Source organism: Leiobunum rupestre, chromosome 10 (genome assembly GCF_980474605.1).
Source record: "Leiobunum rupestre chromosome 10, qqLeiRupe1.1.hap1, whole genome shotgun sequence".
Taxonomy (NCBI): Eukaryota; Metazoa; Arthropoda; class Arachnida; order Opiliones; family Sclerosomatidae; genus Leiobunum; species Leiobunum rupestre.
The window spans coordinates 47,754,411-47,773,539 of NC_143393.1; the positions used below are offsets into that span (position 1 = coordinate 47,754,411).

At 39.6% G+C, this 19,129-nt stretch overlaps 2 protein-coding genes across 2 annotated transcripts in view; one reads left to right on the plus strand and one right to left on the minus strand.

Annotated features, from left to right (window-relative positions):
• Positions 1-19,129, plus strand: part of LOC149926075 (uncharacterized) — a 374,126-nt gene that overhangs the window by 213,408 nt on the left and 141,589 nt on the right. The gene's annotated exons all lie outside the window — the stretch shown is intronic.
• Positions 2,982-6,218, minus strand: LOC149926079 (uncharacterized). Its single transcript, XM_090160831.1, has 3 exons — positions 6,027-6,218; positions 4,386-4,920; positions 2,982-4,310 (listed from the first exon to the last, which is right to left on the minus strand). Exons 2-3 carry the CDS (start codon positions 4,851-4,853, stop codon positions 2,982-2,984), a joined length of 1,797 nt encoding a protein of 598 aa, XP_090016957.1. The 5' UTR covers positions 4,854-4,920; positions 6,027-6,218.

Below are 19,129 nucleotides of genomic sequence, written 5' to 3' on the forward strand. Positions count from 1 at the left end.
GCCGCGGCTGATGCTATATGTCTTGGCGCTCTGTCGAATGTTGATCGGGCGTCTCGATATTGACGATGTGGTCTATTATTTCCGTAATCTTTCAGGGGGCAGATTGACTGAGCCCTTTCACGGCATTCGACCTCTTTACCCAAGTATTTCAATAGGTCTTCAACATCAGGAATTTTGCTGCCCGTTCTCCTACTGACGGCGACTCGTAACTCCGGCGGAAGAGTTCTCATCAGTACTCGAAAAATAGGGTGGTATACGAAGGAGCATCCTGGGCTAAAGCCTCCAAACTTCTTACATGAATTTCAACGGAGTCGTGAAGTTTACGCAGTCCCACCAGGTCAGATATTGACGAAACCAAATCTATTGTTGAGGGTTTTGAGAGCTGCATCGTAATTTACCTCTGTGAGCCCTAGACCATAAATGGCTCTTGCCGCTTTCCCTTCAAGCAGCGTCTTTAAGTAACTGAACTTGTTAATCTTGGACATCACTGCTTTGTCGACGTCATGAACTGCTGCCTTGAAGGACCCCCAGAAGTCTTGCCATCGTTCAGGACTTCCGTCGAATTTCTCAATTCTGAGGACTGATACCAGTGATTCTCGATTATTACGCTCATTGTTGACATTGCCAACCCCCGATTTTTTTGCCTTATTCTTTTTTAAATCGATCAAACGAAAAGTTCCGACACTACTCCCGCGTTCAGAGATTTTGAAAAATTCTACTTCGCGCCTACAGCGCAGACTTGTGTAAAGTGTCTAAACTATAATCAACTATTGTGAAACGATATTTTCGGGAATGGTCTCGTGAGCGAGCTGTGTGGATTTTAATATAAATATTTTAGCAATGATGGAAAAAACAATTTTTAAATGTAATGCAATTGAAGTAAACTGCGTTATTTTAAATACAAATTAATATTTCGGTAAGAATCGTTTGCAAAGATTTATTTGTATATTTTGATAAAGGATTTTAATAAACATTTAATAATAATAAGTTTTGTTGTGGTTTTGATTATAAAAAATATTTCTTCGGAATATGATACTTTTTATATAGAAACTTACTCAAATAATTATAATCTCGCGCTTTAAAAATGGAGCGCCACTAATATTTTAAATTTAAATGTATCGTAGATAATTAATAAATTTAAAACTACTTATTATCAAATTATAAATACGGTAGCTCATTGGTGTATTTATAATTAAAATTTAAAAAAATTTAATTAATAATAAATTAATTAGTACTGTTTATATACATTAGAGGGCGTACCAGTAGCATAGTAGAAAACAGGGTTGCCTATCAGAAGAACTTAAGAGGCCCAAAACGCTAGCACGTATGAAGGTACAAGTAGTCTAACCTGTGAAATATATATAAACCGTGGTTTTAGTGGCAGGATTTTGGAAACATTTATTTATATTGCATTTACAGAATGTACAAATAGGCAAAGATGCTTTTCTACACTTACAAACGGTGTCTCAGGCATATTTCCCACATGGTCAAACTAGATCGTTTGGTCTAACATCAGACGTTACACAAAGTTCGATTTCTTCCTCCAAATTTCTAAAAGTGGATCTAAGCCTGGGACGTTTTGCAACAAGTTTACCTATTTGTAGCACTGCAAATAGGCCCGTTTAATATGGAGTTGAATGCTAGACGATGTAGGAACTATTTCCTCGAAATCAACCTCGTTTGACTTAAGTACTCGTAAGAGAAATGATTCGGCTTTCTCTATTATAGCTTCTATTATTTAGGATTTTCCTATTGTCAACGAGGACTTTAACGCGGCACTTTTGGACCCAACTTTGCTAGTTGTATCACAACCAGTAAGCGCGGGTGCTGCTGGCAATATTATTATAACATTTGGATCTAAAGATGACAGATATAAAATTGACCGATTTCCGTTACTAACATTAATTCAAGTCAGTGGTGTAACTAAAAAATACCCTAAGAGAGGGGCTTAAACTATGTGAAATGCGTAAGGGGTCCAGAAGGGGGTGAAATTTACGTGCAACCAAAGCTACACCCAAGGGGAGGGGTTAACATGGAAACCCTACTATTATCTACGCCACTGATTGAAGTACACCCAAAATATAAACTACGCAGTTTGATTTCTACATTTTCTGTCGTGTTGCGGCTTGGCGGGAAAACAGCGTCCGTTGGAACTGCCCCTGGGAAGGCTACAGCCTACAGCATTCTTTTCATTTTATCTGTGGGCCCAAAAATACAACATTTGGAGACATTTTTAATGTTATTTTATTGAAAAGCATTAAATCAAATAATAATCTAAAGCAATAGATAAAAAAAATCAAGTGATTGAAATCATTCAACCCTGCCAGAAAGTGCCTCCTTAACTTAATTTGTGGAGCCCGAAGAGGACCAAGACGTATAACATTTGAATAGGTCAAAAATTGGGCCTTCATCCGAGATAAAGTAGGAGCCTACACCTCTTAATAGATAGATGCTGATCTCCACAGAGAGAGATAAATAATTGATTAATGTCCCAAAATTGTGCCGTCTTGTAGCGATTTCTTGAATTATACATATTATCCTCCGTTACCATTTGAGGTCAAAAAAAGCTTTATAAATGAAACTAACGCTTACATTATCTAATGCAACATGGAACTTGATTATTTAAATCACTTTAGTCTGTACAGGTTTTAATTTTATAATTAGATATCCCATCTAGTTTACTGCGCAGTGCGCCATCAACACACTTACTGGCTACTTTACCATCGTCCAAAACAATTCCTGGATGAGTTACACCTGTAAATACCACTTGCGTTGCCATAAGAAATAATGTTTAGTCAAAATAAAAGACTGACACGTCTCAAATTTAATATTTAATTTACGAACAATATTCCAAAAAGGTCAAAAATGCAAAATACAGTCTTTCTCAAACCATTTGCTATAAATAAAAACTGATTTCACTGCTTCTGTATTTTCTTTGCTCAACATATCTCTAATTAGTTTGGAACCAATGAAACAAATTCTTATTCGGGAGCTAACTCGATCTTGATCGGGGCGTCTGGGATCCTAAGGACACTCTCGTGGTTGTCCCCAACTGGGCGATATTCCAACTCTTCTCTCGTGACGACTGTTGAGATCGGAACTCGTTCGATGAAGTCATAAAAAGGCTCTTGTTTGACGCGGCTGACATCGATGTTGATGCAATTGGAGCCAAACTCCATTTCTCTCTCGACGGTTGCTGTGTCGGCGTCAAGTTGGGTCGTTTCCGCTTTGACGGCGTGGGCGCAGTGGTGCTTTTCGGTGAGATATTCAATCTGATCCGTCGTTAAACGTCGCAGTTGCACAGAACAATACCTACCTCGCGTTTGACGACCAGAGAGGTCAAATTGAAGGGGCTGTGATTGGCGCCCGGGTTCTGTGTGGTGACTGTTCGAAGCGCCAATTTGGATTCCTGATGGACCATAAATTCGACCTTTCGCTTGAAGAGTTTTATTGATAGGGATGTTCCGGTCGCATTTGTGGGCCTTTGCCCCCTGGGAGTGACGTACTCCTTCGTGGCGAAGTAAATTGTTCTTCTGTTTGGCCCGATATCCACACTTTGTACATGCAAAGGGCTTCTCAGACAGGTGTCTTCTTTTGTGACTGATCAAATGCGACTTTTGCGCAGAAGTATAGTTACACTGGTCACACTGGAAGGGTTTCTCGCCCGAGTGAGATCTTTTGTGGCAAATCAATGCACCCTTCCGTGCAGATGCGTAGTTACACTGGTCACACTGGAAGGGTTTTTCGCCCGAGTGACTTCTTTTGTGGCAAATCAATGCACCCTTCTGTGCAGATGCGTAGTTACACTGGTCACACTGGAAGGGTTTTTCGCCCGAGTGACTTCTTTTGTGGCAAATCAATGCACCCTTCCATGCAGATGCGTAGTTACACTGGTCACACTGGTAGGGTTTTTCACCCGAGTGACTTCTTTTGTGACAAATCAATGCATGCTTCTCTGCAAAAGCGTAGTTACACTGGTCACACTGGAAGGGTTTCTCACCCGTGTGAGATCTTTTGTGGCGAATCAATGCGCCCTTCTGTGTAGATGCGTAGTTACACTGGTCACACTGGAAGGGTTTCTCGCCCGTGTGAGATCTTTTGTGGTGAATCAATGCGTCCTTCTTTGCAGATGCGTAGTTACACTGGTCACACTGGAAGGGTTTCTCGCCAGTGTGAGATCTTTTGTGGCAAATCAATGCACCCTTTATTGCAGATGAGTAGGTACACTGGTCACACTGGAAGGGTTTGTTGCCCGTGTGAGATCTTGTGTGGCGAATCAAGTTACTCTTATGTGCAGATGCGTAGTTACACTGGTCACACTGGAAGGGTTTCTCGCCCGTGTGAGATCTTCTGTGCCAAATCAATGCACCCTTCTGTGAAGATGCATAATCACACTGGTCACACTGGAAGGGTTTCTCGCCCGTGTGAGTTCTTCTGTGGTCAATCAAATAACCCTTCCGTGCAAATGCGTAGTTACACTGGTCACACTGGAAGGGTTTCTCGCCCGTGTGAGATCTTTTGTGGCGAATGAAGGCACCCTTCCATGCAGATGCATAGTCACACTGGTCACACTGGAAGGGTTTCTCACCCGTGTGAGATCTTTTGTGGCGAATCAATGCGCCCTTCTGTGCAGATGCGTATTTACACTGGTCACACTGAAAGGGTTTTTCGCCCGTGTGAGATCTTTGGTGGCAAATCAATGCACCCTTCTGTGCAGATGCGTAGTTACACTGGTCACACTGGAAGGGTTTTTCGCCCGTGTGAGTTCTTCTGTGGCGAATGAAAGTACTCTTATGGTTCGTTGCGTAGACGCATTCTGATCTCTTGTGCCTCTTCTCTTCTCTGCGGCTCATATTGCCAGTTTCACTCTGACTCAAAGGCTCTTTCGGATTTATGAACTCGTGTTGCTTATACAAAGGCCTAAAACCAATTAAAATTTAAATATTAGCGAAAATCAATCACAACGGTTATTGTTCACTATTCGCAACCAAAAGTTTCGATAGGTGGCGCGACCGTTGCGTCAAAAATAGTGAACGGGGGGGGGGGGGCAACGAAACGGCGGCTCCATTCGAAGACGCGTTAAAAAATATGTCCCGGACATTAAAGTACACACAATCCCCCCGATGTATTAATTACATTTCATATATTAAATTTATATTTGAAACAAACATTTTGTACTTTTTTTTTTATCGAACACGTATTTTTCGAGTTACCTGGTTTTGGAAATAAGGAAGCGAAACGCCAACGAGTTAGATGGCGCCTTATAGAGCTCGGCGGAACAGATAAATTAACCGCAAAAATTTAAATTATTCATAAAAATTTCGGTTATTTATTATTTATGAATATCATTATATAAAACGACTTAATTTAAGTTTTTAATCGGAAAAGTTTCGGCTAGGGATAAAAACAAATAAAACGGATATTTCGTATCCAAACGACGAGCTCTACGCCTGTATCAATTGGCACGAAATTCAAAATTGACAATAGTGCGTACGCGGGTTGTGGGGTCCCGTGAATTGGCCAAAAATATAACTTAAACTTAAAAATTCTTAATGCAACCGGAATCGTAGTTCAGAAATGATCAGTTCCAACTAGAAATATAATATTCAAGCAATTCACTCTAAATTTTAAAAAAGGACGTACATTTTAGGACGAAGATCGGCTAAAATCACTTAAATGGGCCACTTCCGGGGCCCCGAGCCCAAAAATGATTAAAATCCCGTCGAGGCTATAATACCTACCGATTGAGTCACAAAAATATTTAGTGGCACACTTATTCTAACTTCTGGGCATAACAAATATTTAGGGTCACACTTTTTTATTACGCGCCTGGTCATACGTTATTTTTATTTCAGACAGGCTTTCAATGGAATGCGAATATAACTTCAGCGCGTAAAGAATTCGGGTATGACGCGTAATAGTTAATTAACTCACTTAAAATTAACTTTTTTCAACGCTACTGCAACCTAAGCTGGAATGGGCCTAGAAGTAACAAAACTTGTGGTTTTTGATCAAAACTTACTTACCTTCTTACTGTCGTAAGACGTGCGTAAAAAGGTCGTAAACGTGCGTAAAACGTTGAGTGTCACACTTATTGTTACTTCTGGGCATACATTGAAAGCTCGGCGTGAACGGCCTTGAATAATGCGAGAGGGAAAATGGCGTTTTGAACCCTATATACACGCGGATTTACCATGTCGGAAGTTGCGGGGGTCCGTATACGCTGCCCAAAAAACCTCACTTAGAATTAAAATTAAGCAACGTATCTAGTTTATATGGAAACCACAGCTATTCAAAAATATAACTCTCATGAAAATCGGATTTAAATTAAGGAACGTATTGTAGACTTTTAGGCGAAAATATAAAACCACGAAAATTAGGGTCCCGTAAATTAGATCCGCTGAATCCTAACCGAACCAAAAATATTTTCTTAACGTTATCGGACTTAATTTTAAATAAAATATCTACCAAACAAAGCGAAACCACAAAAAATGGTAAATTGGGCAAGGCAACCTTCTCGGGCTCCGATCCCAAAAATAACGGCGGCTGCGGCGGCGACTACACAATAGTTGATCGTAATACACACAAATCCCCAAGGATTGTGTGTAAAAACTGAAAACCGCGTTCTGGACATTTTACTAGGAATATTTAGCGTTAACTCTTTTGCTTTATTGGTTTTTAATACTAAAAGTTTAGTTTTATTTTAACAATGTGGTTAAATAATGCGAGGGATAAGATTTCACTTTTTTCCTAAAATCCAGAAACTCGGTAACAAAATTTAAAATTTCTGAAAATCTATCGAGAAATATGGTTGCGTTCTTCCCATTTCTAAACAAACGATAAACGAACCATTCCGCATTATGAAAATACAGGTATTAATCCATATTCTGGTAATTGTAACCATTTGTTAAGTAATAATGAATTAACGTTAAAGACTTGTCAGTTATCCTCCAGGACTAGAACCAAACGCTCTAGCCTCTAAATATTTAAAATTAGGAATCACAATAAAAAATTAGTACTAGCCTAGGTCAAACTTGCGCTTGTTATTTACTTGTTCTAACAAATGATTTAATGCTTTGACACTCTGGTCTGTTGATTTTCCTACATCTTTCAGGTTTCCTTAATTTGTTAATAATGAAATCTTAAAGAAATTACGAAGTTCGGGAATTCTTAAGCCTTTGACGTTTTTCTTTCAGGCACGAAAATCTTTTTCGGAAAATCATCCGAAAACCGCTTTGGCTAGTTGGCTTCGTTTCGTATTTTCCCCTCTATCTTAGTTCATAGAGAATCCCCTTGGTGGCGCTACTGAAACGTTTGGTTGCGATATCAGTCGTGCATATTTTAAAACTTATCATTAAGTTTTGTTTAAAGTTAATTGTGCCTTGACACGTATCCTGCTTTACCCCAATTTCGAAATCCTTTAAAGTAGCTATGAGTTAATGTTGTCCAAGGTTGCTAGAGACGCTAATATGAATGTTGCCACCATTGAGTTGTTGCCACTTTAGTATTGCTCTACACCGAAATGGAGATAAAAAATTAACACATAGAAACTTCCGTATTATTTATAACCTAAGTAAGAGTCATCCAAAACTTTAGGGTACGTGCAGGCTAGGTTACGTTTCTATAACCTAATCAAGCCTAGCTTTTGCTGTAATATTGCCCTAACAATAAAGAAGCTTCTTGATTTGTCGAAACAATTAAGTTTTTCAATGTCTAGACAATAAAGAAGTTTCATCATGGACTCTATTTTAGGCGATTTCCAAACAATAATTTTTGTTCTGATAATTTTTTTAATATAGTTTTGGTGCCAGGAATTTATTGGTACGTAAATGTTTATTTATTATAATTTTTTAAAAGTTATTAACTTAATGTAACTGCCAAATTCACAAACGCGAAAATCGATAACTTAACGATGAAGTCGGACACGCGGCTGCAACGAAACCGTTATCTTTCCCGTTTAAAAAGGGCTTCACAGTGAAAATATAGATCCTATACACGTATAATAAGCTCATAACGGCACTGCACGCTCTCGTGCTGGGGGCTCGCGGTATCCAACAACCCCATTCTCTGTAATAACGGTGGGTTAGTATAAAACCCCCACCTACTGACATCGTAACTATTGAAATCGTACCTATTGACGTCGAAACAATAGTCCCTGCATGGACAAATGAATAACTTTGCTAAGCTATTAATTTGCCCATGGTCCCTGTGTGGTTACTGAAAGCCCAATTGCTAAAATTTATTTTTCCGATGCAACCGGAAACGTGACAACAACCGAAAGGACATCTTTTCGTTCAAAACGGGCTATTGCCGATAAAATCAGAAAACATTATACAAAAATAAAAATACCTTTGCGCCGAAAACGTTTAACGCCCATAAATTCCTGGAATCGTAAAGTTAAAAAAAAACTATCAGAATAAATATTATTCGGACTGCACTATTCTTGGAAATAGCCCTTCTTTATATGCATGCCAATTGGGAGGTACGCTTCAGTGTATTCGTTTTATTTTCCGTTTCTTTTCTGCATAAATCAATACGCTTCCTTAAGAACAACTATCGTTGTAGGTTGCAAGACTTTTCATTTTTTGTCTGGCTATTATATTATTTGAATGCAAGTGAATATTCTGAAAGATATCAATATTCCATCTCACAAGGTATCAGACCACAATATCCATCATTATTAGCAATAATGCGGGGGGTCATAACGAAAATAATCAAAATCAGCTTAAAGCAACTGTCGGCTCTATCATTGCCACCTGTATTAAGGTCCATTTCAATCCTATAAAGCTAGGCTAATAAATAATCAGCTAGGCTAATACCCAAGGCACCACCTTAGGCCTAAGTCATCAAGCGACTTTTGAAGCCTTTAATTCAGGTGGCCGGGTTACATTGGACCGCATCTGGAATTTTAATTTGGATTAATTAAATTATGACGCGGTCAATCTGATTCAAATTAACGTCTATGGTGCTGGATTTGTTTGAACCTCAATATTCCTTCTGCTTTAAGAGGTGCATTTCTAAATTTTATACCAATCGATGGAACACTTGTTGCAGTATCATTGCTATTCCTATTCATATATATATATACTAGCCGAGAAGCCCGCCTAACAGGCGGGCGCTCAGCTAGTTGTGTGTTTCGAGGCGCTCCACTCCAGTACGCCCCCCCAACCCCTTTTTCCCATGGGATAATTTCCGTGGCACCCTTTCCCCCATAGTCGATCAACTGCAGTAAGGCACCCTCCCCCTTTTACCCTTGCGAGAATTTCCGTGGGACCCTTTACCCCATAGTCGAACCACCGCAGTAAGGCCCTTCCTCCCCTTTTTCCCCATGTTATAATTACCGTGGTACCCACCTTCCCCTTTTTTCCATGTGATAATTACCGTGGTGCTCTTTTACCCATAGTAAAACCACAACAGTAAGGCCCTTCCTCCCCTTTTACCCATGTTATAATTACCGTGGTCACCACCTCCACCTTTTCCCCATGCGATAATTACCGTGGTCACCACCTCCCCCTTTTCTCCATGTGATAATTACCATGGTAACCACCTCCCCCTTTTCCCCATGTGATAATTACCGTTCCTCCCCTTTTTACCCAAGTTATACTTACCGTGGTACCCACCTCCCTCTTTTCCCCATGCGATAATATCCGTGGTACCCACCTCCTTCTTTTCCACAATGTAATAATTACCGTTCCTGTCCTTTTTCACCATGCGATAATTACCGAGGTACCCACCTCCCTCTTTTCCCCCATGTGATAATTACCGTGGTACCCACCTCCCCCTTTCCCCATGTGATAATTACCGTGGTACCTACCTCCTTCTTTTCCACAATGTAATAATTACCGTTCCTGTCCTTTTTCCCCATGCGATAATTACCGTGGTACCCACCTCCCCCTTTCCCCATGTGAAAATTACCGTGGTACCCACCTCCTTCTTTTCCACAATGTAATAATTACTGTTCCTGTCCTTTTTCCCCATGTGCTAATTACCGTGGTACCCACCTCCCTCTTTTCCCCATGCGATAATTACCGTGGTACCCACCTCCTTCTTTTCCACAATGTAATAATAATTACCGTTCCTGTCCTTTTTCCCCATGCGATAATTACCGTGGTACCCACCTCCCTCTTTTCCCCATGTGATAATTACCGTGGTACCCACCTCCCCCTTTCCCCATGTGATAATTACCGTGGTACCCACCTCCCCCTTTCCCCATGTGATAATTACCGTGGTACCCACCTCCCCCTTTCCCCATGTGATAATTATCGTGGTACCTACCTCCTTCTTTTCCACAATGTAATAATTACCGTTCCTGTCCTTTTTCCCCATGCGATAATTACCGTGGTACCCACCTCCCCCTTTCCCCATGTGAAAATTACCGTGGTACCCACCTCCTTCTTTTCCACAATGTAATAATTACTGTTCCTGTCCTTTTTCCCCATGTGCTAATTACCGTGGTACCCACCTCCCTCTTTTCCCCATGCGATAATTACCGTGGTACCCACCTCCTTCTTTTCCACAATGTAATAATAATTACCGTTCCTGTCCTTTTTCCCCATGCGATAATTACCGTGGTACCCACCTCCCTCTTTTCCCCATGTGATAATTACCGTGGTACCCACCTCCCCCTTTCCCCATGTGATAATTACCGTGGTACCCACCTCCCCCTTTCCCCATGTGATAATTACCGTGGTACCCACCTCCCCCTTTCCCCATGTGATAATTACCGTGGTACCTACCTCCTTCTTTTCCACAATGTAATAATTACCGTTCCTGTCCTTTTTCCCCATGCGATAATTACCGTGGTACCCACCTCCCCCTTTCCCCATGTGAAAATTACCGTGGTACCCACCTCCTTCTTTTCCACAATGTAATAATTACTGTTCCTGTCCTTTTTTCCCATGTGCTAATTACCGTGGTACCCACCTCCCTCTTTTCCCCATGCGATAATTACCGTGGTACCCACCTCCTTCTTTTCCACAATGTAATAATAATTACCGTTCCTGTCCTTTTTCCCCATGCGATAATTACCGTGGTACCCACCTCCCTCTTTTCCCCATGTGATAATTACCGTGGTACCCACCTCCCCCTTTCCCCATGTGATAATTACCGTGGTACCCACCTCCCCCTTTCCCCATGTGATAATTACCGTGGTACCCACCTCCCCCTTTTCCCCATGTGATAATTACCGTTCCTCCCTCTTTTCCCCATGCGATAATTACCGTGGTACCCACCTCCTTCTTTTCCACAATGTAATAATTACTGTTCCTGTCCTTTTTCCCCATGCGATAATTACCGTGGTACCCACCTCCCTCTTTTCCCCATGTGATAATTACCGTGGTACCCACCTCCCCCTTTCCCCATGTGATAATTACCGTGGTACCCACCTCCGACTTTCCCCGTGTGATAATTACCGTGGTACCCACCTCCCCCGTTTTCTCATGTGATAATTACCGTTCCCCCCTTTTTACCCATGTTATAATTACCGTGGTATAGAGCTCGGCGTTTGAATAAGAAATAATCACTTAATTTATTTTTATCCACAAACGAAAATTATCTGGGAAAAACAAAATAAAACGTTAAATTGCTGTATAGCCGTGGATAATATCCATGGATAAACAGTAAATCGTAATTTTTATGGTTAATTAAAACTTTAGCGGTTAATTTATCTGTTTCGCCGAGCTCTACCGTGGTACCCACCTTCCCCTTTTTCCGATGTGATAATTACCGTTCCTCCCCTTTTTCCCCATGTTATAATTACCGTGGTACCCTCTCCCCCTTTTCACCAAGCGAGAATTTCCGTAGTACTCCCCCCCCCCCTTTACAACGCGGGAATTTCCGTGGCACCCTTTACCCCGTAGTCGAACCACCGCAGTAAGGCCCTTCCTCCCCTTTTTTTCCCATGTGAAAATTACCGGGGTACCCCCTCCCCGTTTCCGAAACTCAGAGGCCTTCTGATACTACCCCTCACGATCCCCATCCGAAAACCGCGGCGGAATGAGATAAAATTTCGGGTGTATTGCGTGTTGGGACAAACACGGCCACCTCTCGGGGGCGACAGATTTTGAGCATTTTTAGAAACTGACATTTGCGTCACTTTTGAAAATTTGTAATAAAGAATTTAAAAACCAAATCGGAAATCGAAGCCGACTCGATGCGAAAACTCGAATCGTAGCGTACGTAAAAAAATGCCACGCGACGCTCGCGCCCGAAACGCGCGCGAAAAGCGTCAGAAAATCGATAAATAAATCTCGAAAATCGGTTGACGAACCTACCTACCTACTTACCTACCTACCTACCATCCAACCAACAGCTTTTTATTATATAGATAAACATATATACATATATACATATATATACATATATAATCAGCTAGGCTAATACCCAAGGCACCACTTTAGGCCTTTAAAGGGTGGCCGGGTTACAATGCGTAGGAGGGTGTTAGCAAGCCCTTCATGCCACGCGAGCCAACAGCTCCCTACACTTAACTATTATCGTTTATGTATATATATATATATACATAAACAAATATATACATTTACATATACATATGTATATATTTATATATATATATACATAAATATATATATGTATTCTATTCTATATTTATGCATATATATATTTATGCATATATATTTATACATATATATATATACATTTATTTTAATAACTTTTCCTATACATATATGATTAAACACAATTGTATATTATAGACGTTAATTTCAATAACTTTCCTATACATATATGATTAAACACTATTGTATATTATAGACGTTAATTTCCATCACTTTTCCTATTCATATATGATTAAACACTATTGTAATATAATAGACGTTAATTTCATTAACATTTCCTATGTCAAATTTTAGTTAATTAAAAGAAATTTCAAAAAACGCGGTCGAAAAATATAAGCTATTTGTAGCGCAATCTGTTTTAGTTTTCTCTGTAATTTATGTTTTTCTTCGTATATTTAGATAACTCTGTCTTTTTTGGTACAATAAATAGTAAACCGAGTTTTTAGTGGGTTAGATAATTTTTTCCGTAATGTTATTAAAGATTAAAAGCAGTTTCTAATGTTTTACGCCGTAGTTACGACCATAGCTAAATTCTGTTTTGTTGGGTACTCCACCGCATCGTAAATATTATCTTTTCCAACTTTCAAAATTCTGGCACATTGTATAAACCGTCCAACGGCGACGTTTTATGGTTTTGAAGGAGTTTAATTCGTGGCCTAGGTTTGGTCAAGAATGCATTTATTTATACTCAGGGAGAATGAATATGTCGAGATTATTTTTAGCGTTTCTCCAATTCCACCCGTTGGGGCCCCAGGTATGCTCCTCCGCTTTAATAAAATCAAATAATACTGCAATCTCATTGGTTCTTAAAAATTACGTTTTTCGACGCGATTAACGTTGCTGCGAGGACGCAAAAAATAAGACCATCTCCTTCCCCCCCCCCCCCCCCCCCCATCTTAGCGTGACGGGGTTAGGGCCTCAACGTGTCCGTCGATAGTCTCGACATATTCATTCTCCCTGAGTATAAATAAATACATTCTTGGTTTGGTTTCATACACAAAAGACAATAAATGTATGAAATTTTCCTACCTTTATTAATGTAAATTCAAATATTTGGTATTTGTAGAGGGTGGTTTATGAATTATGAGTACTCCAGTAAGGATTTGCAGCTGCAGCGCGGCGAAAGCCCTTAATTTTTAAAAATGTTCCCGAATAATTTCTTCGATAGAGTAGGATTCGCGAGTAGCGAAGTGTGAAAGAAATGTAAACCTAGTGCTAGACGCAACTAAACAACATCATTTTGATAATAAAACGTTTCACTATCTTTGTTCCATAAGAATTCGCGTTTTAGGGTTTGGCCAATTTTATAAAGTCTGACTATCTAATCATGGATTAACTATCGGATGGTGTCAGTTTAAAAAAAAGTTGTAAGTCGGAAAATTACCGAAGCCTTTTTCCCCGGAAAAAATTCCGTATTTTCGTCCATATTTAGTAAGTGCCGAACTACAAAGTTTGCAAGTCGCATTTTTATCCTCGTAGTCTTCTGATTCTAAAGTATGATTTACATTTACAAATTTTTTACATATCGTAACAATGATACCGTGAATATATGAATTTATTCAATGAATATCGCCAGATACTTATTCACACAGAAGACAAATCTGCAACGGATTGTCTGGAGACGCAATCCCGATGAACCTAGCCAAGACTTGAAGCTTCTTACAATTACTTATAGTATGGGTTCAGCTTCCTTTTTGGCGGCTTGAGTACTGAAACAACTTTCGGAAGACGTCAAAGATTATTTGCCCATGGCATCCCAGGAACTGTCCAACGATTTCTATATGGACGATTTGATGACCGGAGAAGAACTTCGAGAAAACAACATTAAGCTTCAGTCCGTAATATTGGACGCTATAAAACAAGGCGGCTTAGAGTTGCGTAAATGGTCATCAAACGAACTATTATTATTGCAATCGTTATCTCCAAGGTCAAACACCGTTACGAATCGACCTCGGGAGTTTTCATAGGCCACCCGCCGCTGATCACTTTTCGTTTCAAATCACGTCATCACCACTTCGAACATGTTTTACGAAGAGAAAGATTCTTTCAGATACAGCAAAAGTATTCGACCCGCTTGGATTTCTTTCACCGATCGCTATTCGTGCGAAGCGTATGTTACAAGAAATGTGGAAAATAAAAATAGATTGGGACGACGAGCTACCAAACAGTACTTGTAGCAAGTGGAAAACCTTCCGAAGTGATCTGTCAGAAATAGAGAATATTAAGATTCCTCGTCATATGTTGCAGCCTCACGCAAAACGGGTAATTATTCACGGATTCTGTGACTCTTCCGAAAAAGTTATGGCTGCAGTAGTTTATGTGAAAACCATCAACGAATCAGAACCTATTAAAACGAAACTCGTCGCGTCGAAAACACGGGTAGCACCGCCCAGTAAAATAACACTTCCACGACTAGAGCTATGTTGAGCCCTACATCTGTCCAGATTATTAGCACTCGTTAAGGAGTCTTTGAACATCGGAATAACGGATGTTCACTACTGGACCGATTCAACGATAGTTCTTGCTTGGCTGGCTTCCCCTTCACAAAGATGGAAAACGTTCGTGGCTAACCGAGTGGCAGAGATCCAAGACACCACGAGGAACGCTCAATGGCATCATGTTCCGGGTGACTCTAACCCAGCTGATTGCGCTTACAGGGGAATCACTACCAAAGAACTACATCAACGCGAAATATGGTGGAATGGACCAAAATTCTTGACGTCCATTGTTCCCGACTTGGAAAACTCTCGGCCTCTTGACTCTTCAGAATGTCGAATCGAAGAAAGGACTCCGGTCTTGGTAGGAGCCGTCAGTCAATTAGACACAACGCTCTTGACACGTTATTCATCACTTAGCTTTCTTCTTCGCGTAACCGGGTATGTTCTGAGATTCATTCGCAACTGCATAAACAAATGTGCAAATAAATCCAAGGTCAAAGGACCGCTATTCCAACAAGAAATCGATTCGGCGTCACTATATTGGATAAGCATCGTACAACAAGAACATTATGGAGACGAAATTCGGCGCATCAGTCAATGTAAACCAATCCAACGAAGTTGTCAAATTCGTTCATTAAATCAGTTTCTTGACTACAAATAATTCTTCGAGTTGGAGGCCGTCTTCGACATGCAAATTTGCCTTTTGATCAAACTCATCATCCTATTCTTCCCCGTAAAAGCGCCGTAATCGGGTTCAAGCCTGTAGTTCGAAAATATTTCGAATACAGATGTTTTAAAATCATTTAAAAGTTGTAGAAGGATTGCGACATCTTGTTTTGATATTACAGGCGCGAAAATAAACTCTACTACTAATTTTAGTTGTAAATAAAGAGACCACACTTGGTCCGAGGCATCTTTTACGTTATCGCGCAAAATCAAAGACAACATTCGAAGTAAGAACCAACTTTGAGATGTATTTCCAGTGAATTTTGAGCTATTAGTAGTTTGCGAACATGGCTTATTATTGGCGTCACTTGAACTTAATATGGCTAACCATAACTTTTAAAATGGGCCAATGAAAACCATTTTTTAACTTGAACCCAGTTATTTAGAAAAAGACGGAGATCATAAGACACAATTCCCTCAAAGAGATCATGGGACAATTTACACCGATTCCTTTTTGAATATGAAATTTTAAATGTTTTACAAAATGCTTAAAATTCCCAAAATATAACGAACAATCTTTAACGTCTTTGATTTTGGTGCCTTAAGCAGTGACTTTTGAAGGGGTTGTAATTTAAGAAATAGTGTTCGAACTCATAAAATACACACGGATATTTCACAATTGCAACGTTCTGATGAAGTTTAACATGGCTCACGTATTGCCCAATTTTTTGAAATGTACCGTTGTACATTTGCTAAGCCACCCATCGATGAATCACTCTTGAGGCGCATTCGAATTTAGCGTACGAGTTCGTAAGAAAACTTCCTGGTGTCATGACCAGGGTGATATTCGCTTATTTTAAAAATATATATTTACAGTTTAACACCAATAACGCGGGGAATTACATTTTTATTTAGGTAAGGAATATAAATAAAACGTTCTTTATGGAAGACCCCAAAATGTATAGCGATTAAATCCCTAACAAGCCGCCACGAATCAAAAGGTCATATGGAGAGCCGGCGACGGCAAAAACGTGGTCCAGGGGGCCAACGCGATTCCCCGAATTTGAAACATCTTACAAAACGCAGCGATGGAACAACCCTAAGTATAGACCTTGGTATTGCCGAGAAGATGGCAGCTACTGCTATAAGACAGATAGTTATGAGGGAAAGGGGGATGATACTAGCCTTCTACTATAGAGGTGATGACGTCACGAGAGTACATCCTATAAGAGGGCCACTCCCTCTAACCAATCAAACCTAATCCTGTACAAACACGAACCTCGCAATAATATTCATCAATTGATATGATCCGTTTAAAAATTACGTCACGTGAAAAAATAAGAGGTTTCGCAAAACAGAAGTTTATAAGAACCCTCATGAAGGAAGAAAGATCCAATACCCGCCTGATTAAAAATCGCGATCGACATAGAAAGAGTATCCTTTCAGTAATCACGAAGTCACAGGTCAGATAATTCAGTAAAAAAAGTCCATGTAAAATCGGAGCCATGGGGTTGCCACTGCCTTTGGTATTGCTCATTCTGTAATCAGCTACGTAATCACTTTAGTTAATTCAAAGCTACAAGCTTGTATACGTGCAACGATTATTTATTTTAAGATATATAATTACTAAATGTAAGGTCTATTTAAAGCCGGATAATGGTCGGCATACCGACCATAAATAGTCCCAAAAAAGGATTTACGGTTTTAGTGTCGAAAAACGTTCGGACGTTTTTAGGTCGGCATTTGGTCGTCGACTATAAAACGACTTTTCGATCGTACCCCGACCCTAAAACGACTTCATGTGCTACAGGGGAAGAAGAAATGTATCCCAATTGTGTGGGAGTATCGATATTATTTTGCGTTACGTAATTTGTGAACGGCCCTTATAGTTAAATGAAAATCATGATTAACCAGTACTTGTAATTGCACTTTTTTTTCCCAAATATCAAATTCCGATTGCATCCGTAGAAGAACCTAGTGCAATAAATTTAATCAATTAGAATGTAATTACTTCTTCATGATTGCTGATAAATTTCAGCCGTGAAAGTGAAGGTGACTTTTGAACCAAAATAGTAGCGGGCGGGAGAGGGGTGGAATTCTTCTTTAAAGGGAATATAACCTCAGGTATTTGGTGTGGAACACCAACGTTTGCAGCTCTGGGCGCTCTTTCCTTTGGTTTTAGAAGTGCTTGGCACCACTGTACAGGGTAATTTTAAAAAATTGAAGGGGTCTTCCATAAAAGATTGATTTGCAGGTTATATTCCCTTTAGGGACACTCAGCGGTATAAGTTTAACTGCCAAGTAATATTAGCTCGTTTGTTTCCTGGCTTTCTTCGAACTTGGAATTAGGCTAATTCGTTTTTTTAAGGATAGTTTTTTTGATCAGTCAAGTTTTGGTCTATCAATAGATTTCAAAATGATAAATCGTCTGCCACAAATTATCAACCTTTACAAAGGGTAATCCGTCACTTATTTTATTTATATACGTTGATACTTGAGTCATTCATTGAATTTAATGGTCTAAACTCAATATTTGTCATATTTATCACATAAAGAGTGTCATCTAATGAAAGCTTAAAGAGCGTAATAAAATAATAGATGTAAAGGTAAAAAAGACCAACAGAATTTAGTTTCCGCCAATTTTTGTTGGTCTTTTTTACCTTTCCACGTCGTTTATAGAAATTATAGTTCTACCTCATTAGACCAACGGCGGTTCTCTTGATAATCAAATAATGTTAGTTTCCAACGAATATAATTATTATTCTACACGAAATCCGTGAGCGTCAAAAGAGAGAAACCGGTCTATGGTTGGAATCTCTGCTTCAAAATTTGTTTTGGAGAATGTGATCAAGTTATTAGACGCACAGACGGTCTTTATAGGTAGTCTCGATTTTAACATTAAAACCTCATCCTTCCCCCACCGTAACGCTATGGAAAAATTTACCCGTTTTTCCACCAAATGGTATGGGACTTTCTAATGGGCTTCACGCTATGGCAAAATCATTTTTAGCTTAAGAACGGTTTATACGATTGTTTTAAAAATTTTAAACGAATCTTCGTTTAAATGTAGGTTTTGTGCTTTTGTATATTTTATTAAATTAATAACTAAATAAGTCTTTAAAAATTAATTTAAGAAAGTTCTTGTAAAAATTGATACCACCAGATGTCGATACAACTACAGCTCCAATTATTTTAACCTTGGTTGTCTAGCCTCTATTGATTATGTCTCTACTCTATCATCAAACATACAATGGCGTATCACCGCGATGCACTAGCTCGTGTTTTACCTAAGCCTTGGTTTACTCTTCGATTTTTAAATTTTTTGTACTTGACTGTTTGTTATCCGTGCGTGGTCGAATGGTTAAATGTGAGAAATCTGCGCTGAATGCGGTTTTGGGAAAGGCTAGTTCAAACCTCCAAAACCCCCTTGTCTACGCCACTGAATAATAATAA

Coding starts and splice junctions, on each gene's coding strand:
- LOC149926079 (XM_090160831.1), bottom strand. CDS start 4,853: ATGAGCCGCAGAGAAGAGAAGAGGCACAAGAGATCAGAATGCGTCTAC. Junction 4,311..4,385: donor AGTGTGACCAGTGTGATTAT/GCATCTTCACAG, acceptor CAGTGTGACCAG/TGTAACTACGCATCTGCACA.